This window comes from Gopherus evgoodei, chromosome 5, assembly GCF_007399415.2.
Source record: "Gopherus evgoodei ecotype Sinaloan lineage chromosome 5, rGopEvg1_v1.p, whole genome shotgun sequence".
NCBI lineage: Eukaryota > Metazoa > Chordata > Testudines > Testudinidae > Gopherus > Gopherus evgoodei.
In genome coordinates, this window is record NC_044326.1 from 50,960,496 (window position 1) to 50,979,047 (window position 18,552).

Here is an 18,552-nt window from a genome sequence, read left to right on the forward strand (position 1 = left end):
ACACCATGCAGAACTTGGAGCAAGCCAGGAAATGGTTTAGATCCCGCAGGTCCAGGATGGGCCTGAGGCCCCCCTTGCCTTCAGGATCACAAAGTACTGGGAGTAGAACCCTTTGCCCTGGAATTCTACAGGTACTCTTTCCTCCGCTCCTAGGTGCAGTAGACAGTCCACCTCCTGCCCTAGGAGGTGGGCCTGCTCTGGGTCCCCCGGACTTACAGGGGAGAGGGGGTGGTTTAGTGGAAGTGAGGTGAATTGCAACATGTAGCCTTTGGAAATGGTGCTGAGGACCGACTGGTCCAATGTTATGTGAGATCACGCCATGCAAAGGCAGACAATTGGTTGCAGAACATAAACTATGAATTGGGGAGTCTCCCTGGCAACTGGCCCAGTGCCCCCCTGCAAATGGTCAAAACCGCCTCTTTCCCTGCCTCTTGCCCAAGCTGAGGGGTGGAGCGGGACTGCCTCTGAGACCGGCGTTTTTGGTTTCTCAGTCTCTTACACAGGGGCTCGTATCTGCTCCTCGCAGGTTAAGCCGATGGATGTGGTGTGGCCTTGTCCTTAGCTAGAGGGAAACAGAGGCCCAAGGTCTGCAAGGTGGTGCAGGAATCCTTCATCCCATGCAGTCTGACATCCATCTGGTCCACGAAGAGTGCTTTCCCATCAAATGGGAGGTCTTGAATAAGAGATTGGGCCTCCGTCGATACTCCAGACAGGAGGAGCCACGACGCCCTGCGCATGGAAATCGCTGAGGCCATCGAGTGGGCTGCACTGTTGGCTGCATCCGACGCCGCTTGCAGGGCCGCTTTAGCCGCTGCTGCCCTCTCTTCCATTAGAGCCTTAAAGTACTTCCTGTCCCGGTCTGGGAAGAGAGGCTCAAACTTAGGCAGAGACTCCCACAGGTTAAAGTAATATCTGCTCAGTAAGGCCTGGTGATTGGCTACCCTGAGCTGGAAACTTGCCGAGGAATAACATTTTCTACCAAAGAAGTCCAGTCGTCTGGCATCCTTATTTTTGCGTAGGTGCAGGCTGGCCCTGTCACTCTCTGTGATTTACCGACTCTACCACAAGTGAGTTAGGTGCCGAGTGGGAACAGAGTGATAGAAAATGTACCCCCCCCCGGCCTTGTTAGATAAGCTTTGCTATTATTTTATAGTTAAATGAATTTTGCAATTGTTTTTGCAGGCCCCTGTGTGTAGGCTCCGGGCTCTAACTAAACAAATGCTAAATAAAACCAGTTTTGTTTGTCTGGATCCCGAGGCCTGCATATGGGTTTATTAGCATACTAAGCATTAAGGTATGAAGAAATGGGGTATGACACACTGACAAAAGAGGAACTGGGAGGAGGACAGAAGGTCCCTTGAGGGGCCAGCTCAATTTTAGGCAAGTATAGTGTGGTAAATATTGCTTACTTAGGTAACCACAGGGAGAGGACACAAAATGACCAGCACAATCACTGCCAGAACACATGAAACATGTTGAAATAGCTTGTTGATTTGCAATATTTTATGCCAGTTATGGTAAAATATTAATTTTAATTTTCAGTGTTAGCAATATAAACCCAAATATGGGCATGCTTATATGTGACGTTTTGCGGTTTTAACCTTTATAAGCTTGGTAAAAATTGTAAAGGGCAGAGCAGCCTACCTCTTGCGTGGAGTTACGCTGTCACTCCCTGTATGCATACTTGTAATCTAGTAGTCTTGTTATAGCAATAAAGGTGCCTCAGGCTGTCTGATCCAAAACCAACCGTGTGGTCAATTTTCCACAGGAGGTACCCATGGCCCTTGGCCGGCACAAAGTACTTCCTCTCAGCCTTCTTGCAGATTGGGGCCAAAGAGGCATGAGTTTGCCACAGGGTGTTGGAAATGTTGGTCTTGGTGCGCCTTAAAATCCTCATGAGGGATTGATGGCAGAGGAGTCATTATGGTGTCGTCTGGTGCCGGGGAAAGATCCGGCACAGAACCATGGGCTTCGGTCAGTACCAGGGGGTAAAGCCCCAGATCCGAGTCTGGGCATGGGTCTGCTGACTTGTGGTCTCTTAGGTGGCCAGACGAGGCTGATGGAGCCTGAGATGCTCCGACGAATGAGCAGGCCCCCATCTGGGCGGCCATTGGCAGCCACGGTGCCCATGGGCACCACTGTCCCTGCCATGGGGTCCCTTGCCACTGACCCAGTTGAGGGCCTGGTGGTGGTAGTTGTCCCAGCTGAGCCACGGACACCAAGGATGGGCGGCTGGGTGCCAAGGCCGAGGTCACCGTCGAGTGCAGGGTCTCATGGGAATGGTATGAGCAGCGGTGCCTGCGATGTCGCCTCCCTCAGGACCTGGACCTTGATGTCGAGGAATGGTATCCGCCCGAAGTGCTGCTTCGGTACCCATGACAGCAGTGGGAGCTCCAGTGCCCCTGTGCCGAGGCATCGCGAGGGGAATCTCGAGCACGACGTCTAGTTGAGCGGGAACTGGAACGAGAACAACAGCGTCTATCCCGTCAAGACCGGCTGCGGTAGTCGCGTCGCGAAGGGAAATGTTCCTGACGCCTCTCTCGACACCTGTGCTTGCTGGCAGGTGGTGTAGAGGTTCCCCGAGACTCCTGTCCGGGCGGTGACCGGAATGGCCTGGTCACCATAGAGGGAGGATGAGAGCTGCAGGATGACTGGTTGCTGAGCACTGAATGGTGTGGGGAGCGGTCCTCCGACTGGAAACTACGACCCGCAGGAGAGGTTTGATGGGCACCCAATGGAGGCTTGCTCCGGGACCAGGAGCCCGACACTGGCTGCACGCCTGGAACCGGCAGACTCATGATGTCTTTCGCAGCTTGCATCGCCTCCAGCGTTGACGGCATCCGCACCAATGGAGATGCGCACGTGGATGGCGCCGGGCTGCTCCACTCAACACAATTTGGAGGCCTTGAGCCTGGGGGGGACTGTGGGCTGCCCGACGTGGAACCAGCCTCCCCTCTTTCCTTGTCCCGGCGCTGCTGCGAGGTAGGGGCTTTTCCCTGTTTCTTGGAGGGGGAGCAGTGCTGGCTGGTACAGGGGGCCAAGCTACGTGCCAACGATGCGGCAGCAGGTGCCAAGTCCGCCCGGTGTGCCGGAGTTGGGGCCAACGCCGATTCCATCAGGAGAGCACGGAGTCTAATGTCTCTCTCCTTCTTGGTCCGCTGCTTGAATGACCTGCAGATCTTACAACATTCGCTGATGTGAGTCTCACTCAGGCAGCGGACACACGCAGCATGCAGGTCACTCCTAGGCATAGAATGGTGACAGGAGTCGCCCCGGGACCACTCTAACAACTGAAGTAACAATTCCACAAATGGTACCACTAAGGTCGAGTAGAAGGACTGCAGCAGAGCTGGAGCACAAAGTTCCAACTAGCTTCACTGGTGGCAAGATGGAACTGAGGGTGTGGGGAGTGCACGGTCCCCCTTATAGCACGATATACAGGCGCCACTCCAGGGGTCGCCATGGTACTTTCCCAGTACAGGTACTGCTAAGGGAAAAACTTCCTGCACCAATGCACGTGGCGAGCACGCACACCTACTGTGGACTAAAACATGAGCAATCACTCAAAGAAGAATAATTATTAAGCGCTTGTGTGTTGGGCATTTTACAAACATAACAAGAGTGATTCTTACCCCAAAGGAGCTTACACTCAAGTTGATTTTATCATTCACCAAAACATAAAGTCAATATATGAATTGACGCAGATATTCACAGGATGAGATCCTCACCCCCCCACTCTAGCCCTTTTTTGCTGTAAGAAACGGTCAAAGCAGCATAAACGATCCTTAAAAACCTCTTTTCCAGCCAGTACAGGATTCCCCTAGCACAAGCACTGTGGAAGACAGTTACATGGCTGCTTCCTAAAGACCCTCCCACCCCACTTGCAAGTTTGGGTGTAAAAGGTGTGTATTATGAATGTAGTTGAAGCATGCACACATGCAGAGATTCTGGACAATGATGCAGCTCAGAAGTCAGCCCAGAGGAACTGCTGGAACTCAGACAGGCCTCCAGCACTGTCTATCTTAGCTGGAGTCCTCTCCAGCCCCAAGAATAGCTGAAGAATGGGAAGGTGCAAAGGTGGCTAAAAGCCACCTGAGCTGCCCATCCTCCTGGGCTGAAGTTCTGTGTTACATCTCTTAGAAGCAAAGTTCAGAATCTTGCACAGATTCAACAAAATATCTGGAGAGCTCTCCTTTAGCAGAGCCACACAGAGGTTTCTGGGGATCCAGGGCAAAATCTGAAACTGAGGCCCCCCACCAATGGTACAAAAACAAACACTGAGGGGAGGGCTGCGGGACAGTTGGAGAATAAGCCTGTCCCACATTCACCCGGCAACAGCAGCTCCTGTCTCACAGGGCTTGACCCAGCTCCCTGCTATGGTTATTGCAATCTGACGGGATCACAGCACCACTCAGGTGTGGACCTCTTGCCCCTCTGTCATGACTGGGGACAAGGGGTCAGTGGGTAAAACTTCAATAGCATTGTGACCTGGAGTGTGGTGTCAAAGCACCACTCTGTTTGGGGGCACTCTCAAACAGGGGGCTCGAGGCAAACTGCCCTCCAGACAGTCCTGTCCATTAGAACTAACTTGTTTTGTTTTGTTATAACATGGGACTTGGATGCTTTGGAAAGTTTACCAGCATAAGGATAAGAATTTAGTAATAGCAGTATAAAACTCTGCGTGGATACTCTTATTCCAGAGTAAGAATGCCTTTTTCCGCTTTAGCTGATACTGTTTTCAAAGTGACAAAAACTAAATCAGAAAAAAGGACTTTTATAGTGGAATAATAGCATCAACATGGGGAGTTATACTGGAGAAATTCTACAGATATAGTTCCGCTGTAAATTTCCCCATGCAGGAAAACCTTTAAAAACAAACAAAAAGCCCCACAAAACCTATGGGGCTGATACTATAGCAGCTCTGTTTTTATAGCTCAGATAGATTTAAATAGAAGGGCCACACAGGGAGCATCCACAAAGCTGGAAGAGTAAATTAGAGGTCAAGGAATATATGTTTTGTTGGTTCCTAATAAATCAATCAGGAAACAGAGATTTGAATACATAATCTGATTGGCTGCAACAATAATATAGTGTAAACTAAGAAATCAATCAGACTGCAGTTATTTGCTTTGGTTATAAGTAGTCAAGAACTCAGTACTGTTGCTCTTTGAGGAGATACTTACTTCTCTTCAATACTATCTTTTGTATGCTTATTGTCAAGATTGCCATCTGTAGGCGCAACCATTGTATTGCTACTGGAAGTAGTACCTGTAAATTAAGGACAAAGAGAAAAATAACTTAGGATAGGTAAAAATATTGAAACATTTATGCAATGTATGAATGTATCTGAAAATCCTGGATCTGTGTTTTCTTTGTACTAAAGTAGTACTGTAAAAGAGCCGCAGGGATACATTTATACTGCAAAAAGACACCTGTGGCTGGCCAGGGTCAGCTGACTCGGGCCTCAGGGGGTTGGGGGCCAGCTGTGGGGCTATAACATAACAGTGTAGATGTTTGTGCTACAGCTGGAGCCCAGGCTCTGGGAATCCTTGGGGGTCTCAGGGCTCCAGTCCAAGCCTGAACATCTACACTGTAATTTTATAGCCCCACAATGACAGCCCCATAAGCCCAAGTCAGCTGACCTGGGCCCACCTCACGCATTATATTGAGATGTAGATACTACCTAAGTGTTCATCACACTTTATCGCAATACGTTCAAATATAAATTAAGGACTATCAATTTAAAAAAACAATGGTTACAATTTAGATTTAAAAATATGGGCTGCTATAAACAAACATTTTCACTATGATAGAGATCCTGAAAGTTTTTGATAGCAAGGTCACTAATGCTTATGAAATAGTATTTACTAATATGTTTAGTTTGTGTGTGTATGTAAAGAATTTGTGTTCAAGTCTTTATGATGTGCATTTAGTAGAAAGTTAATCTTTTGTAAAAGGTTTTAGATATGTATTTCTTCCTTTCCTATATGCTACATGCCACATATCTCTAAGGGTATGTCTACACTTACGGCAGTGCTTAGAGTACAGATACTGCACACCTGGTCAGCATGGATATAAAGAGCAGTGCAGATGGTGAGGCATAGTTTAGCTGAGTAGAATGACCTAGATGCCTGAAACCTAGGCTATATAAACCACACAGCTCTCTACACTCCTCCATGACTACACTACTATTTTTAACTGTGTAGTGTCCGCTGCTTCCCTGATATCAGAGCCTTTCACTGTGACAGGAAAAGACTCAGGCTGCTACCCTCTGCCAGAGCCTTTCCTCGCTACAGCGAAATCTTCTAGTGGATGGAAGCAGTGAGAGGAAAAGCTCAAGCAGCAGGGAGCTGCCAGAGCCTTTACCTGCTGCCTCCCTCATCAGAGCCTTTTCTTGCTTCAGTGAAACGCTCTGGCAGTGAGAAGCTGCTCCCCACTGCTGCCCCCTTCCGGAGACTTTCACTGCAGCGCGTAGCTCCATACAGCAGTGAATGTGGACACAGCCTGTCTTTCAGTTCAGCATGTAGCTACATGTAGCCTCCACAAATGCAGAAATGGTCTAAATTGAAGGTTTTAGGGGGTCTGACGTTAATTCATGTGAATTAACATGAATTAACAACAATGTAAATAAACCAGAAATTAGAGTGCAAAAATACTATCTTTGTACTGTAGTTAGTATTAGCCATTTCTTTTTAAGGCCAACTTGTAATCAATACATAAAATAGTGGGTGGTAACGGAAAGTGTTAGGCAATTTTAATATAAATGCATCTGCCATTCCACTTATAGTGAAGTTTATCAGCACTTTGGATTTTTGTACTGTGTTTCTTCCCCCTGCACGTCACATTTTTACAGTTTACTGCAAAAATGCTTATAATTTATTATTGTTTAATGCTAATTTAAGTGGGATGATTTACAGATGGACATGAAGACAAGGGTAGATCCTGTGCTGCAACTCTTAAGAAGCACAGCTTAATGGGACAAAATCGGAGGGCCTAGATAATCTTCACCCAAGAATATTAAAGGAACTGGCGCATGAAATTGCAAGCCCGTTAACAAGAATTTTTAATGAATCGGTAAACTCATGGGTTGTACCGTACGATTGGAGAATTGCTAACATAGTTCCTATCTTTAAGAAAGGGAAAAAAAGTGATCCGAGTAACTATAGGCCTGTTAGTTTGACATCTATAGTATGTAAGGTCTTGGAAAAAATTTTGAAGGAGAAAGTAGTTAAGGACATTGAGGTTAGGGGTAATTGGGACAAGTTACAACATGGTTTTACTAAAGGTAGATCGTGCCAAACCAACCTGATTTCCTTCTTTGAGAAGGTGACAGATTATTTAGACAAAGGAAATGCAGTAGATCTAATTTATCACTATTTCAGTAAGGCATTTGACACGGTTCCACATGGGGAACTATTAGTTAAATTGGAAAAGATGGGGATCAATATGAAAATTGAAAGGTGGATAAGGAACTGGTTAAAGGGGAGACTCCAACAGGTCGTACTGAAGGGTGAACTGTCAGGCTGGAAGGAGGTTACTAGTGGAGTTCCTCAAGGATCAGTTTTGGGACCAATCTTATTTAACCTTTTTATTATTGACCTTGGCACAAAAAGTGGGAATGTGCTAATAAAGTTTGCGGATGACACAAAGCTGGGGGGGTATTGCTAACACAGAGAAGGACCGGGATATCATACAGGAAGATCTGGATGACCTTGTAAACTGGAGTAATAGTAATAGGATGAAATTTAATAGTGAAAAGTGCAAGGTCATGCACTTCGGGATTAATAATAAGAATTTTAGATATACATTGGGGACACATCAGTTGGAAGCAACAGAGGAGGAGAATGACCTTGGAGTATTGGTTGATCACAGGATGACTATGAGCCGCCAATGTGATATGGCCATTAAAAAAGCTAATGCGGTTTTAGGATGCATCAGGCGAGGTATTTCCAGCAAAGATAAGGAGGTGTTAGTACCGTTATATTAGGCACTGGTGAGACCTCATCTGGAATACTGTGTGCAGTTCTGGTCTCCCATGTTTAAGAAGGCTGAATTCAAACTGGAACAGGTTCAGAGATGGGCTACTAGGATGATCCGAGGAATGGAAAACCTGCCTTATGAAAGGAGACTCAAAGAGCTTGGCTTGTTTAGCCTGGCCAAAAGAAGGTTGAGGTGGGATATGCTTGCTCTTTATAAATATATCAGAGGGATTAATATTAGGGAGGGAGAGGAATTATTTAAGCTTAGTACCAATGTGGAAATTAGATGAAGGTTTCTAACCATTAGAGGAGTGAAATTCTGGAACAGCCTTCCAAGGGGAGTAGTGGGGGCAAAAGACATATCTGGCTTTAAGACTAAGCTTGATAAGTTTATGGAAGGGATGGTATGATGGGATAGCTTAATTTTGGCAATTGATCTTTGATTATCAGCAGGTAAGTATGCCCAGTGGTCTGAGATGGGATGTTGGATGGGATGGGATCTGAGTTACTGCAGAGAATTCTTTCCTGAGTGCTGGATGGTGAGTCTTGCCCACATGCTCAGGGTTTAGCTGATCGCCATATTTGGGGTCGAGAAGGAATTTTCCTCTGGGGCAGATTGGCAGAAGCACTGGAGGTTTTTCGCCTTCCTCTGCAGCGTGGGGCATGGGTCACTTGCTGGTAGATTCTCTGCAGCTTGAGGTCTTCAAACCACAATTTGAAGACTTCAATAACTCGGACATAGGTTAGGGGTTTGTTATAGAAGTGGATGGGTAGGGTTCTGTGGCCTGCTTTGTGCAGGAGGTCAGACTAGATGATCATATTGGTCCCTTCAGACCCTAAAGTCTATGAGTCTATGAGCATAGAACTTGCAGCCCAAAGGAAGGAAAGCAAAGGTCGCTGGCCTGAGCAATTCAGGGCCTGGACAGACCTCAGGCATAATTTGGGGGGAAGGAAGGGGGCTGCTTTTATTATAACAGATTCCTCAGGCTGCCAATTAGCCACAGTGCTGTCTAGAAACTCTGCAGCACCGCATGCTATGACCATGCTGACATGCCCTAAGCCTACACCATGCAAAAGAGCTGGTGAGAGCATTTTCAGAAAGCAGCCTTATGGCTGTCTTCCACAGTTCCAGAGATTGGAGAATCTGCCACAGATCCATGGGTAGTGTTGCCAACTTTCTGACTGCAGAAAACCGAACATCTTTGCCCTGCCCCTTCTCCGAGGCCCCATCCCTACTCATTCCATTCCCCCTCCCTCCACTGCTCGCTTTCCCCCAGCCTTCACTTACTTGCTCATTTCCACTGGGCTGGGGCAGGAGGTTGGGGTGTGGCAGGAAGGGCTACAGCTGGGGGTACAGGTTCTAGGGTGGGGGTGGGGATGTGGGGTTTGGGGTACAAGAAGGTGTTCCAGGCTGAGGCCGACGGGTTTGGAGTGCGGGACGGTGTGCAGACTCTGGGAGGGAGTTTGGGTGAGGGAGGGGGTTCAGCGTTGGGGTAGGGTTGTGGTGGGGAGGGGGAAAGGAGTGTGGGCTCCAGGCAGCACTTACCTCAGGCATGTCCCTCTGGCTCCTAGGCGCAGGGGTCGCCAGGGGGTTCTGCACACTACCCACATCTGCAGGCGCCACCCCCACATCTCCCACTGGCCGCAGTTCCCAGCCAATGGGAGCTGTGGAGATGGTGCTTGGGGGTAGCACCTGCATTGCAGACAGGAGCAGCATGCAGGGCCTCCCTGATTGCCACTGTGCCTAGGATCAGGAGGGACATGCCAGCCACTTCTGGGAGCCACACGGAGCTGGCCACCGTGACCAACCGGGCTTTCAGAGGCCTGGTCAGCTGTGCTGACTGGAGCCACCAAGGTCCCTTTTTGACCAGGCATTCCAGTTGAAAACCGGATGCCAGGCAATCCTATCCATGGGCTCAGTCCTATAAAGGTTCTTAACTTAGAGTACATGCAGCCATTCAGACTATTTATTTGTTTAAAAATAAGATGCTTAGGTGTTCTGCTGGATCAGAGCCTGATTGCTCAGCAAGATGTAGGACTGAGGCACATTGCAAATAAAGTGTCCTTTTAAGTCTTCAGGTTTGTTTTTTAATTTGTAGAAACCAAGGTCTTTATCTACACAAACAACCTGCACCAGTTTAATGAACATTATTTTTAATTATTTATTTAAATTGGTACAAATTCCTATCTTGACACTCTTAAATATAGATTTTGCTTATGTCAGTACGCTACCAATTTACACTATATCGGTATAAACCTGTGTAAACTGATTTAAGAATTCCCAACAGTTTAACTACCTCGATTTAAAAACTCACTTTAGTTAAACCAGTGCAAGTTTTGAGTGCAGACAAGGCTTAACATACACATATGCTCACACAAAGAGAATCTGTCTGAAAATCAGTAATCACTTAAGATCAGTCTTGCATTTTTTAACATTAACGAGATCTCTGTATGTACAAGGAATGGTGAATCTGACATTTAATGGTTTCAATAAATCTGGTTGTTTTAAAAATTTTTTTTAAAAACAAAGCTTTTTTATTTGTTTATATTAATTCTGTTGTGCCTGTACTGCATTTAAAATGTTCCAGTTAACTCATAACAATAGAAAATAACAACTGAAACGCAGAAAAAGCCTAGTCAAACGAATTCTCACCTGAAGTGACAGAAGGAATTTTGTAACTGGAAGTGATGCGGTAATATGGTGGATTATCCATATGAGTGACTCCGGAGCTGACTGGATCTGTAAGCTGTAGTTCACTCACCAATTCTTCCAATAGTTGCATTGTTTTATCTCTACCCAAGTAAACAATAACCTTCTTCACCTGTCATTAAAAATAGAAATATATGAGAGACTGAATTTCTGTTTTTTAAAGAGGAGGAAAAAACAGAAGGTGAACTGTACACCACAATCCTTTGCCTTTAGCTATATACCATTTACTATTTATTGCATATGAAGATTTATGTAATCTATTCTAGTTCTAAGGTAAATCATAATGACATAAGTATCTAGACTGTTCTCAGCGGTGGCAGATGACAGAACAAGAATAAATGGTCTCAAGTTGCAGCGAGGGAGGTTTAGGTTGGATATTAGGAAACACTATTTCATTAGGAGGGTGGTGAAGCACTGGAATGGGTACCCCAAGGAGGTGGTGGAATCTCCAACCTTAGAGGTTTTTAAGGCCTGGCTTGACAAAGCCCTGGCTAGGATGATTTAGTTGCTGTTGGTCCTGCTTTGAGCAGGGAATTGGACTAGATGACCTACTGAGGTCTCTTCCAACCCTCATATTCTATGATTCTATGATCTGTCACTAGGAATAAACATCAGAAATATAAACAAAGACAGTATTCCTTACTGAGATATCATGAAGATAAAAAAAATTCCTTACCAGTGTTATAAAAAAAACCACATTAGATTATTAATATTTTAAATGCAAAATTTTAAATTTTGACAGACTTTAATATTCATCATTTATTGTGATTGTTTACTTTTTGCATTTAATTTAAGTTGGACAATGAAAATGCAAATATAAAGTTTCATTTTTGTTTTTATCCAGTTTCACTTTCTGATTCTCACATGTTTGTTGTGTATGCTGCAGAGACATATTTAAATCGAAACAAAAGTGATGATTTAATTGAAATACCTTTTAAAAAAAACAATGAAACACATTTCAGTTAGATTTTGTAAAATCACGTTTTAATAAACCTATACTTTTGCCCTATACAGAGTCCTTTTAATGATGATATAGTGTGAACTTTATTTTACATACATTATTTGCACCACTTTTCTTGTTTAAGTGCTAATATTGCAACACAGCATATGTTTAAATCTCAAGATGTTTGAGTCCTTCATATGTTTTAACATGATCTTAAACAACTAATTAAAAGAAATATATTATTATTAATTGCATATTAAGTCAATGTGGGACCTATATGAGGTCTTATTTCAGGAAATTATTGTAAGTTATATTCTTTAAGAAATAAAGAAAAAAAGTACTTCTAACTCAATGCTGAGAAACAGAAGACTGTCAATAGTTTTCTAGTTAGGGATAAAATGACTGCTCATTCTTTTACTATTTTCAGCAGCCTCTGATAACATTAGAGATGTCAGGTGTCTGGTTTTCGACCAGAACACTGGATCAAAAAGGGACCCTGGTGGTTCCAGTCAGCACCGCTGACCAGGCTGTTAAAAGTCTGGTTAGCGTGGGGCTGGCAGGCTTCCTACCCAGCTCCACACAGGTTCCAGGAAGCCGCCAGCATGTTCCTCCAGCTTCTAAGCCTAGAGAAAACCATGGGGACTCCAGACACTGCCCCCGCCCCGAGCACCAGCTCCACAGCTCCCATTGGCTGGGAACCATGGCCAATGGAAGATGCGGGGAAGGCCTCTATGGACAGGGGCAGCGCATGGAGCCCTCTGCCCCCCTCCCCCCGGAACTGGAGGGACATGCCGTTCACTTCCTGGGATATGCCTGAGCCCAGAGACTGTATCCCTCACACCTTCCCGCACACCAACTCCCTGCCCCAGCCCTCAGCCCCCTTCCAAATCCAAATTCCTCCCTGGAACCCGCCACCCCCTCCCATACCCCAACCCCCTGTCCCAGTCCTGAGCCCCCTCAAACAGCCAAACTCCCTCCTGGAGCCCAAACCCCGTACCATCTGCTGCACCCCAACACCCTGCCCCAGCCCTGAGCCCCATCCTGTGCTCTGAACCTATCGGCCCTAGCCCATAGCCCCCTCCTACACCCCAAATCCCTCATCCCTGGTCCCACTCCAGAGCCCACACCCCCATCTGGAGGCCTCCCTGCACTCCGAACCTCTCAGCCTCCACCCCAAACCCCTCGTTCCTAGCCCCACCCCAGAGTCTGCACCACCAGCCCTCACCCCCTCCCACACCCCCACCCCTTGCCCCAGCCCAGAGCCCCCTCTCACATCCTGAACACCTCATTTCTGGACCCACCCTAGAGCCTGTACCCCAGCTGGAGCCCTCACCCTTTCCTGCACCCAACCTCCTTCCCCAGCCCTGTGAAAATGATCAAGTAAGGGTGGGGGAGAGTGAACAATGGGTGGGGGGGGAATTGAGTGAGTGGGGGGCAGGGCCTCAGAGAAGGGGCAGGGCAGGGGCTGTTCAGTTTTCTGCGATTAAAAAGTTGGCAACCCTAGATAATAATGATCTTGAATTTATCTTGAGGCATCTAGAGATCCTAGAAACTGGATGGAGTCATTCCTCAGTATCTCCATTCTGATTTTTCTGTTTGAACTCAGAGGTTAGTGGCAAACAATTGCTCTCTAGGCTCTCTAATGAAGAGTACCATGGGGGGTGATTTTGTCATCATGGTTCAACATATATATGAGATTATACTGGGTTGTGATGTGAGGTATTTGAGCTGGAATTCCCTCATTAAAAGTTGGAAGGAATTATTGGCACCACGTTCCTTGTTATTGATTACTCCACAAAATTCTGAACAGTGCTGCTCTTCTCTCAAAATCCATTGGTAAAACTGGCCTGCTCACCCAGTAACCCCTTGTCTCCACCCACAAATAATTCCTATGCCCTTCCACCGTTGGAAGGTTTCCATAATTCTACAGGTCTGCAGGCAGCCCTTGCAGTATTCCATCATTCATTTATTAATTTTCAGTCATGAGAAACACTTCTTATCTTTGTAATCCCTAGTCAAAATAGAGTTTTCTTTTAAAGATACAGCACTATATGGTGGTGCAAGAACACAGAATACGGTAAGAGGGAGTGAAACATAGTATTAAAAATCATCATGCATTTCTGAATAGAGGAATTCATTTATAAAAATACAACTATACCAGAAAGGGGAAGTCTTCTCATTGGGAGAATATTTGCATTTTGGAAGATAATTTGAAATAGAGACTGCAAAATAGGAGACATTGAATTTGAACTGGTCACAGCATTGAGTTGTCACATTGTGATACAATGGGACGGCATCAGCCTCATGTTGTATTAGAATGGGATATCATGACCCTTTACATTACTATTCATCTATTTAGTGGTCTTCAAAGAGGAGTTGCTAAATACACAAAATAACATTTTAAAGAAATAAGAACGTGAGGGAAGACTCTAGCACCAAGCACTTACATAAGGCAAGAGGCTGGGTTCACTATTTACTCCACAAATGCTGATCAAGAAGTGCAAAATTATTTTCATATTCTTTGGCCAGCTGTCTGCTAGAGTAGTCCAGACATTCTCTATCTCTGACCATGCCACTTCATCACCATACTAGAAAACAAAATTAAGATATCCCTTTTGTAAAGTTCAATAATACAAATAACTTCAAGCAAGGATTTTCTATTGAATAAGTTTAATAGGCTTGAGAAAAAGGAAACAAACTCTTATTAGCAGCTACTATGTTTTATCTATTTCTGTACACTGAAGCTTCTCTGAATGCTCATCCCCTTTAATATATTCCCCAAATACAAGTAATTATCTCAGGGTCACTACAGTGAGCAAATAACAACAATGTACAGAAAAAGCTGTATTATCCGGCACTTTATCAACTAGAAAGCTCTATCATCAAGCATTTCTATTCTTTCCCAATACAAATCTTCAGTTTAGTAACGGGGACTAGTATACTGCCTAGGCGGTTATACAATTGCATGTTCTACACTTTACTTTTATGCAAAAGAGGCAGAAGACAAGTAAGCAAGCGGATACCAGGAATTTATTTAAAAAAGCAGCTTTCAGGTTGTGTCATAGGGTCATTACAGATTCAGCCCAATCTCCTACACCTTCTACATCTACAGTTATAACTGACGTCGATAATGATGACCCTGAGGCACTGCAAGAGCCTGAAGTGCCTTCTGAATCAAAGAAAGATTAAGTTATGTTCAGTATAGTTTTCCTGTTAAACGAGTTTTTAGTGATCTGGGTGGACACCCATAGTATATGTAGTGTCATATGATTACAGCTAAAGTTTTCTATACAGGCAGCAAAGAGTCCTGAGGCACCTTACAGACTAACAGAAGTATTGGAGCATGAGCTTTCGTGGGTGAATATCCACTTCGTTGGATGCATGTAGTGGAAATTTCCAGAGGCCGGTATGTATATGCAAGCAAGAATCAGGCTGGAGATAACGAGGTTAGTTCAATCAGGGAGGATGAGGCCCTCTTCTAGCAGTTGAGGTGTGAATACCAAGGGAGGAGAAACTGCTTCTGTAGTTTGCTAGCTATTCATAGTCTTTGTTTAATCCCGGACAATGACACCTCACTTTCACAGACCTTAGGTGGCAGGCCAGTCCTCACCCACAGATAACTCGCCAACCTGAAGCATATTCTCAGCAGTAACTACACACCGCATCATAGTAACTCTAACTCAGGAACCAATCCATGCAACAAACCTCGATGCCAACTCTGCCCACATATCTACACCAGCGACACCATCACAGGACCTAACCAGATCAGCCACACCATCACCGGTTCATTCACCTGCACATCCACCAATATAATATACGCCATCATATGTCAGCAATTCCCCTCTGCTATGTACATCAGCCAAACTGGACAGTCCATCCGTAAAAGGATAAACGGACACAAATCAGATATTAGGAACAGCAATATACAAAAACCTGTAGGAGAACACTTCAATCTCCCTGGACACACAATAGCAGATTTAAAAGTAGCCATCCGGCAGCAAAAAAACTTCAGGACCAGACTTCAAAGAGAAACTGCTGAGCTTCAGTTTATCTGCAAATTTGACACCATCAGCTCAGGATTAAACAAAGACTGTGAATGGCTAGCCAACTACAAAAGCAGTTTCTCCTCCCTTGGTGTTCACACCTCAACTGCTAGAAGAGGGCCTCTTCCTCCCTGATTGAACTAACCTCTTTATCTCCAGACTGATTCTTGCTTGCATATATATACACACACACTTGCTTCTGGAAATTTCCACTACATGCATCCAACGAAGTGGGTATTCACCCACGAAAGTTCATGCTCCAATACTTCTGTTAGTCTATAAGGTGCCACAGGACTCTTTGCTGCTTTTACAGATCCAGACTAACACGGTTACCCCTCTGATACCTAAGTGCTTCAAGAAACCAACCACTCTGCAATGCAGTACTACTGGATTGGTGAGTATCGGTATACTATTTTATACTTTATTAATTTTATTATATTCTAATTCTTTGAAAATTGGTATTCAGTTGTAAATACAACTCTTAGTTAACTCAAATTTTTGACTAACCGGCACCCTCATTCCCCCAACATGCTGGATAACAAAGCTTTTACTGTAGTTTGCCATGCATACTTGTCAGCTATCCAGATTTAGCTGCCACTGCTGAGGTTTTACTAATGCATCCCAGCTACTGACAGTCCTACACAATGTCCCAGAAACCACTTACTACCTGAATTTTTTAAATTTAAAAAGCCAGCCTTTCACCTCTAGGAGCCACTGGGCAGAGAAGCAAAGGCACCCTTACCGTCCCTTTCTCTCTGCTGTGATACAGAAAATAAATGAGACAAGGAAAGTGGACAGCCTTCCGTCAGCTACCAGCAACAGGATTACCCCACACCACCACCCTCTCTTGTATCTCACCCTTCCACATCACTCTCAGAACTTTGGTTTCTAAGGGGACAAAAGGAAGGAGGGAAAAAGATGTAGTTTACTAAATGGAGAGAGAATATAAAGAAAACCTGTTTATCTGGAAGCAGCAAGAAACAGAATGACAAACAAATCATCCAGGGAGAATAAAGAAACAGAGAAGACACACACAATCTGAACAATTCCTTTGAGGTTCTCTCACCACTAGTTTTTAGGTAGGTTTGCTGGTTTGTTGGGTTGCTGTTTTTTAAGTTACACAAGGTAGTTATCTATCTAGATATCTAAATCATGGGACAGCAATTTTAAGCTTGTAATCATTAAGACATTCTTATTAAAAATAAGCTGTTGTTATTTTTCTAGGCTCAACAGCATGCCATGTGCGCTTCTTTATTTGGTAGCTCCCAGACCCACAAGTAATTTGGAGAACTGGCTTTTGAAAATTTTTGCATAAGCTGACAACCATACTAATGAAGAATTGCATACTGCCTAAAACAGCTTGCTAATAAAAGCTCACTAATTGGTATCAGTAGCCCTATACTGCCCCTCTTCCCATTCTGGATTTAACAATTCTCTGAATCAAACAACAAGAAATATCAAAAGACTGGTTTTACCTTTGCTGTCATATACATCAGATTGTTTAAAACCATAGCAGTAGCCTGTGGTGATCCCCAGCCTTCTCCTCGTAGCCAGCGCCTGCTGTTTACCATAATTTCTCTGTCTTTTAAAGAATCCTCTTCATCTTCATCTTGATGCCGTATTGTTGGCAAAGGTTTCAAATCTACCAACTCAATATTATTCATCCATGGTAGCAAATAGTGCAGCATCACCTGTCTCCCAGCAGGGCGTGCTGTTTGAATTCTCTGGCTTACCTCTGTTATTCAAAAATAAATACATACATAAAATACAAATCCATAAATATTACTAGAAAAGTTTCTGCGACAGTATATTTATAGTTTTAGTATTTCGCACAAGAATAAATTAATACTATTATTAGGGCTGTCAATTAATCACAGTTAACTCTTTCAATTAACTCAAAAAATGAATTGTGATAAAAAAATCATGATTAATCCCATTTTAATCACACTCAAACAATAGAATTCCAATTGAAATTTATTAAATATTTTTAATGTTTTCTACATTTTCAAATATATTGATTTCAATTACAACACAGAATACAAAGTGTACAGTGCTCACTTCACATTTTTTATTACAAATATTTGCACTGTAAAAATGGTATACAAAAGAAATATTTTTAAATTCACCTCATACAAGTACTGTAGTGCAATCTCTTCATGGTGAAAGTACAATTTACAAATGTAGATTTTTATTTGTTAAATAACTGCACTCAAAAAAACCAAAACAATGTAAAACTTTAGAGCCTACAAGTCCACAAGTCCACTCAGTCCTATTTCCTTTGCTCAACCAATCGCTAAGACATACAAGTTTGTTTACATTTACGGGATATAATGATGCCCACTTCTTATTTACAATGTCACCCTGAAAGTGAGAATAGGCATTTGCATTGTCATTTTATAGCCGGCATCGCAAGGTATTTCCATGCCACATATGCTAAACATTCGTATGCCCTTCAAGCTTCGGCTCATTCCAGAGGACATGCTTCAATGCTGAGGATGCTCGTTTAAAAAAAAAGTGTTAATTAAATTTGTGACTGAGTTCTTTGGGGGACAATTGTATGTTTTCTGCTCTGTTTTGCCCCCATTCTGCCACATATTTCTGTTATAGCAGTCTCGGATGATGACCCAGCATGTTACTCATTTTAAGAACACTTTCACTGAAGATTTGACAAAATGCAAAAAGGTACCAATGTGGGATATCTAAAGATAGCAACAGCACTCAACCCAAGATTTAAGAATCTGAAGTGCCTCCCAAAATCTGAGATTGATGAGGTGTGGAGCATGTTTTCAGAAGGCTTAAAAGAGCAACACTCCGATGCAGAAACTACAGAACTGAACCACCAAAAAAGAAAATCAACTTTTTGCTGGTGGCATCTGA

At 44.1% G+C, this 18,552-nt stretch overlaps 1 protein-coding gene across 21 annotated transcripts in view; it reads right to left on the reverse strand.

The window, feature by feature from the left end:
- The window catches only part of FRYL (FRY like transcription coactivator), a 383,738-nt gene that overhangs the window by 101,735 nt on the left and 263,451 nt on the right, over positions 1–18,552 (reverse strand). For all 21 annotated transcript variants that reach the window (XM_030563429.1, XM_030563431.1, XM_030563418.1 and 18 more), the window contains 4 exons: positions 17,151–17,410; positions 14,080–14,220; positions 10,633–10,801; positions 5,184–5,268 (listed from right to left, as the gene is read on the reverse strand). In XM_030563429.1, the coding sequence (XP_030419289.1) occupies positions 5,184–5,268; positions 10,633–10,801; positions 14,080–14,220; positions 17,151–17,410 (655 nt within the window). The remainder of the gene's footprint in view (positions 1–5,183; positions 5,269–10,632; positions 10,802–14,079; positions 14,221–17,150; positions 17,411–18,552) is intronic.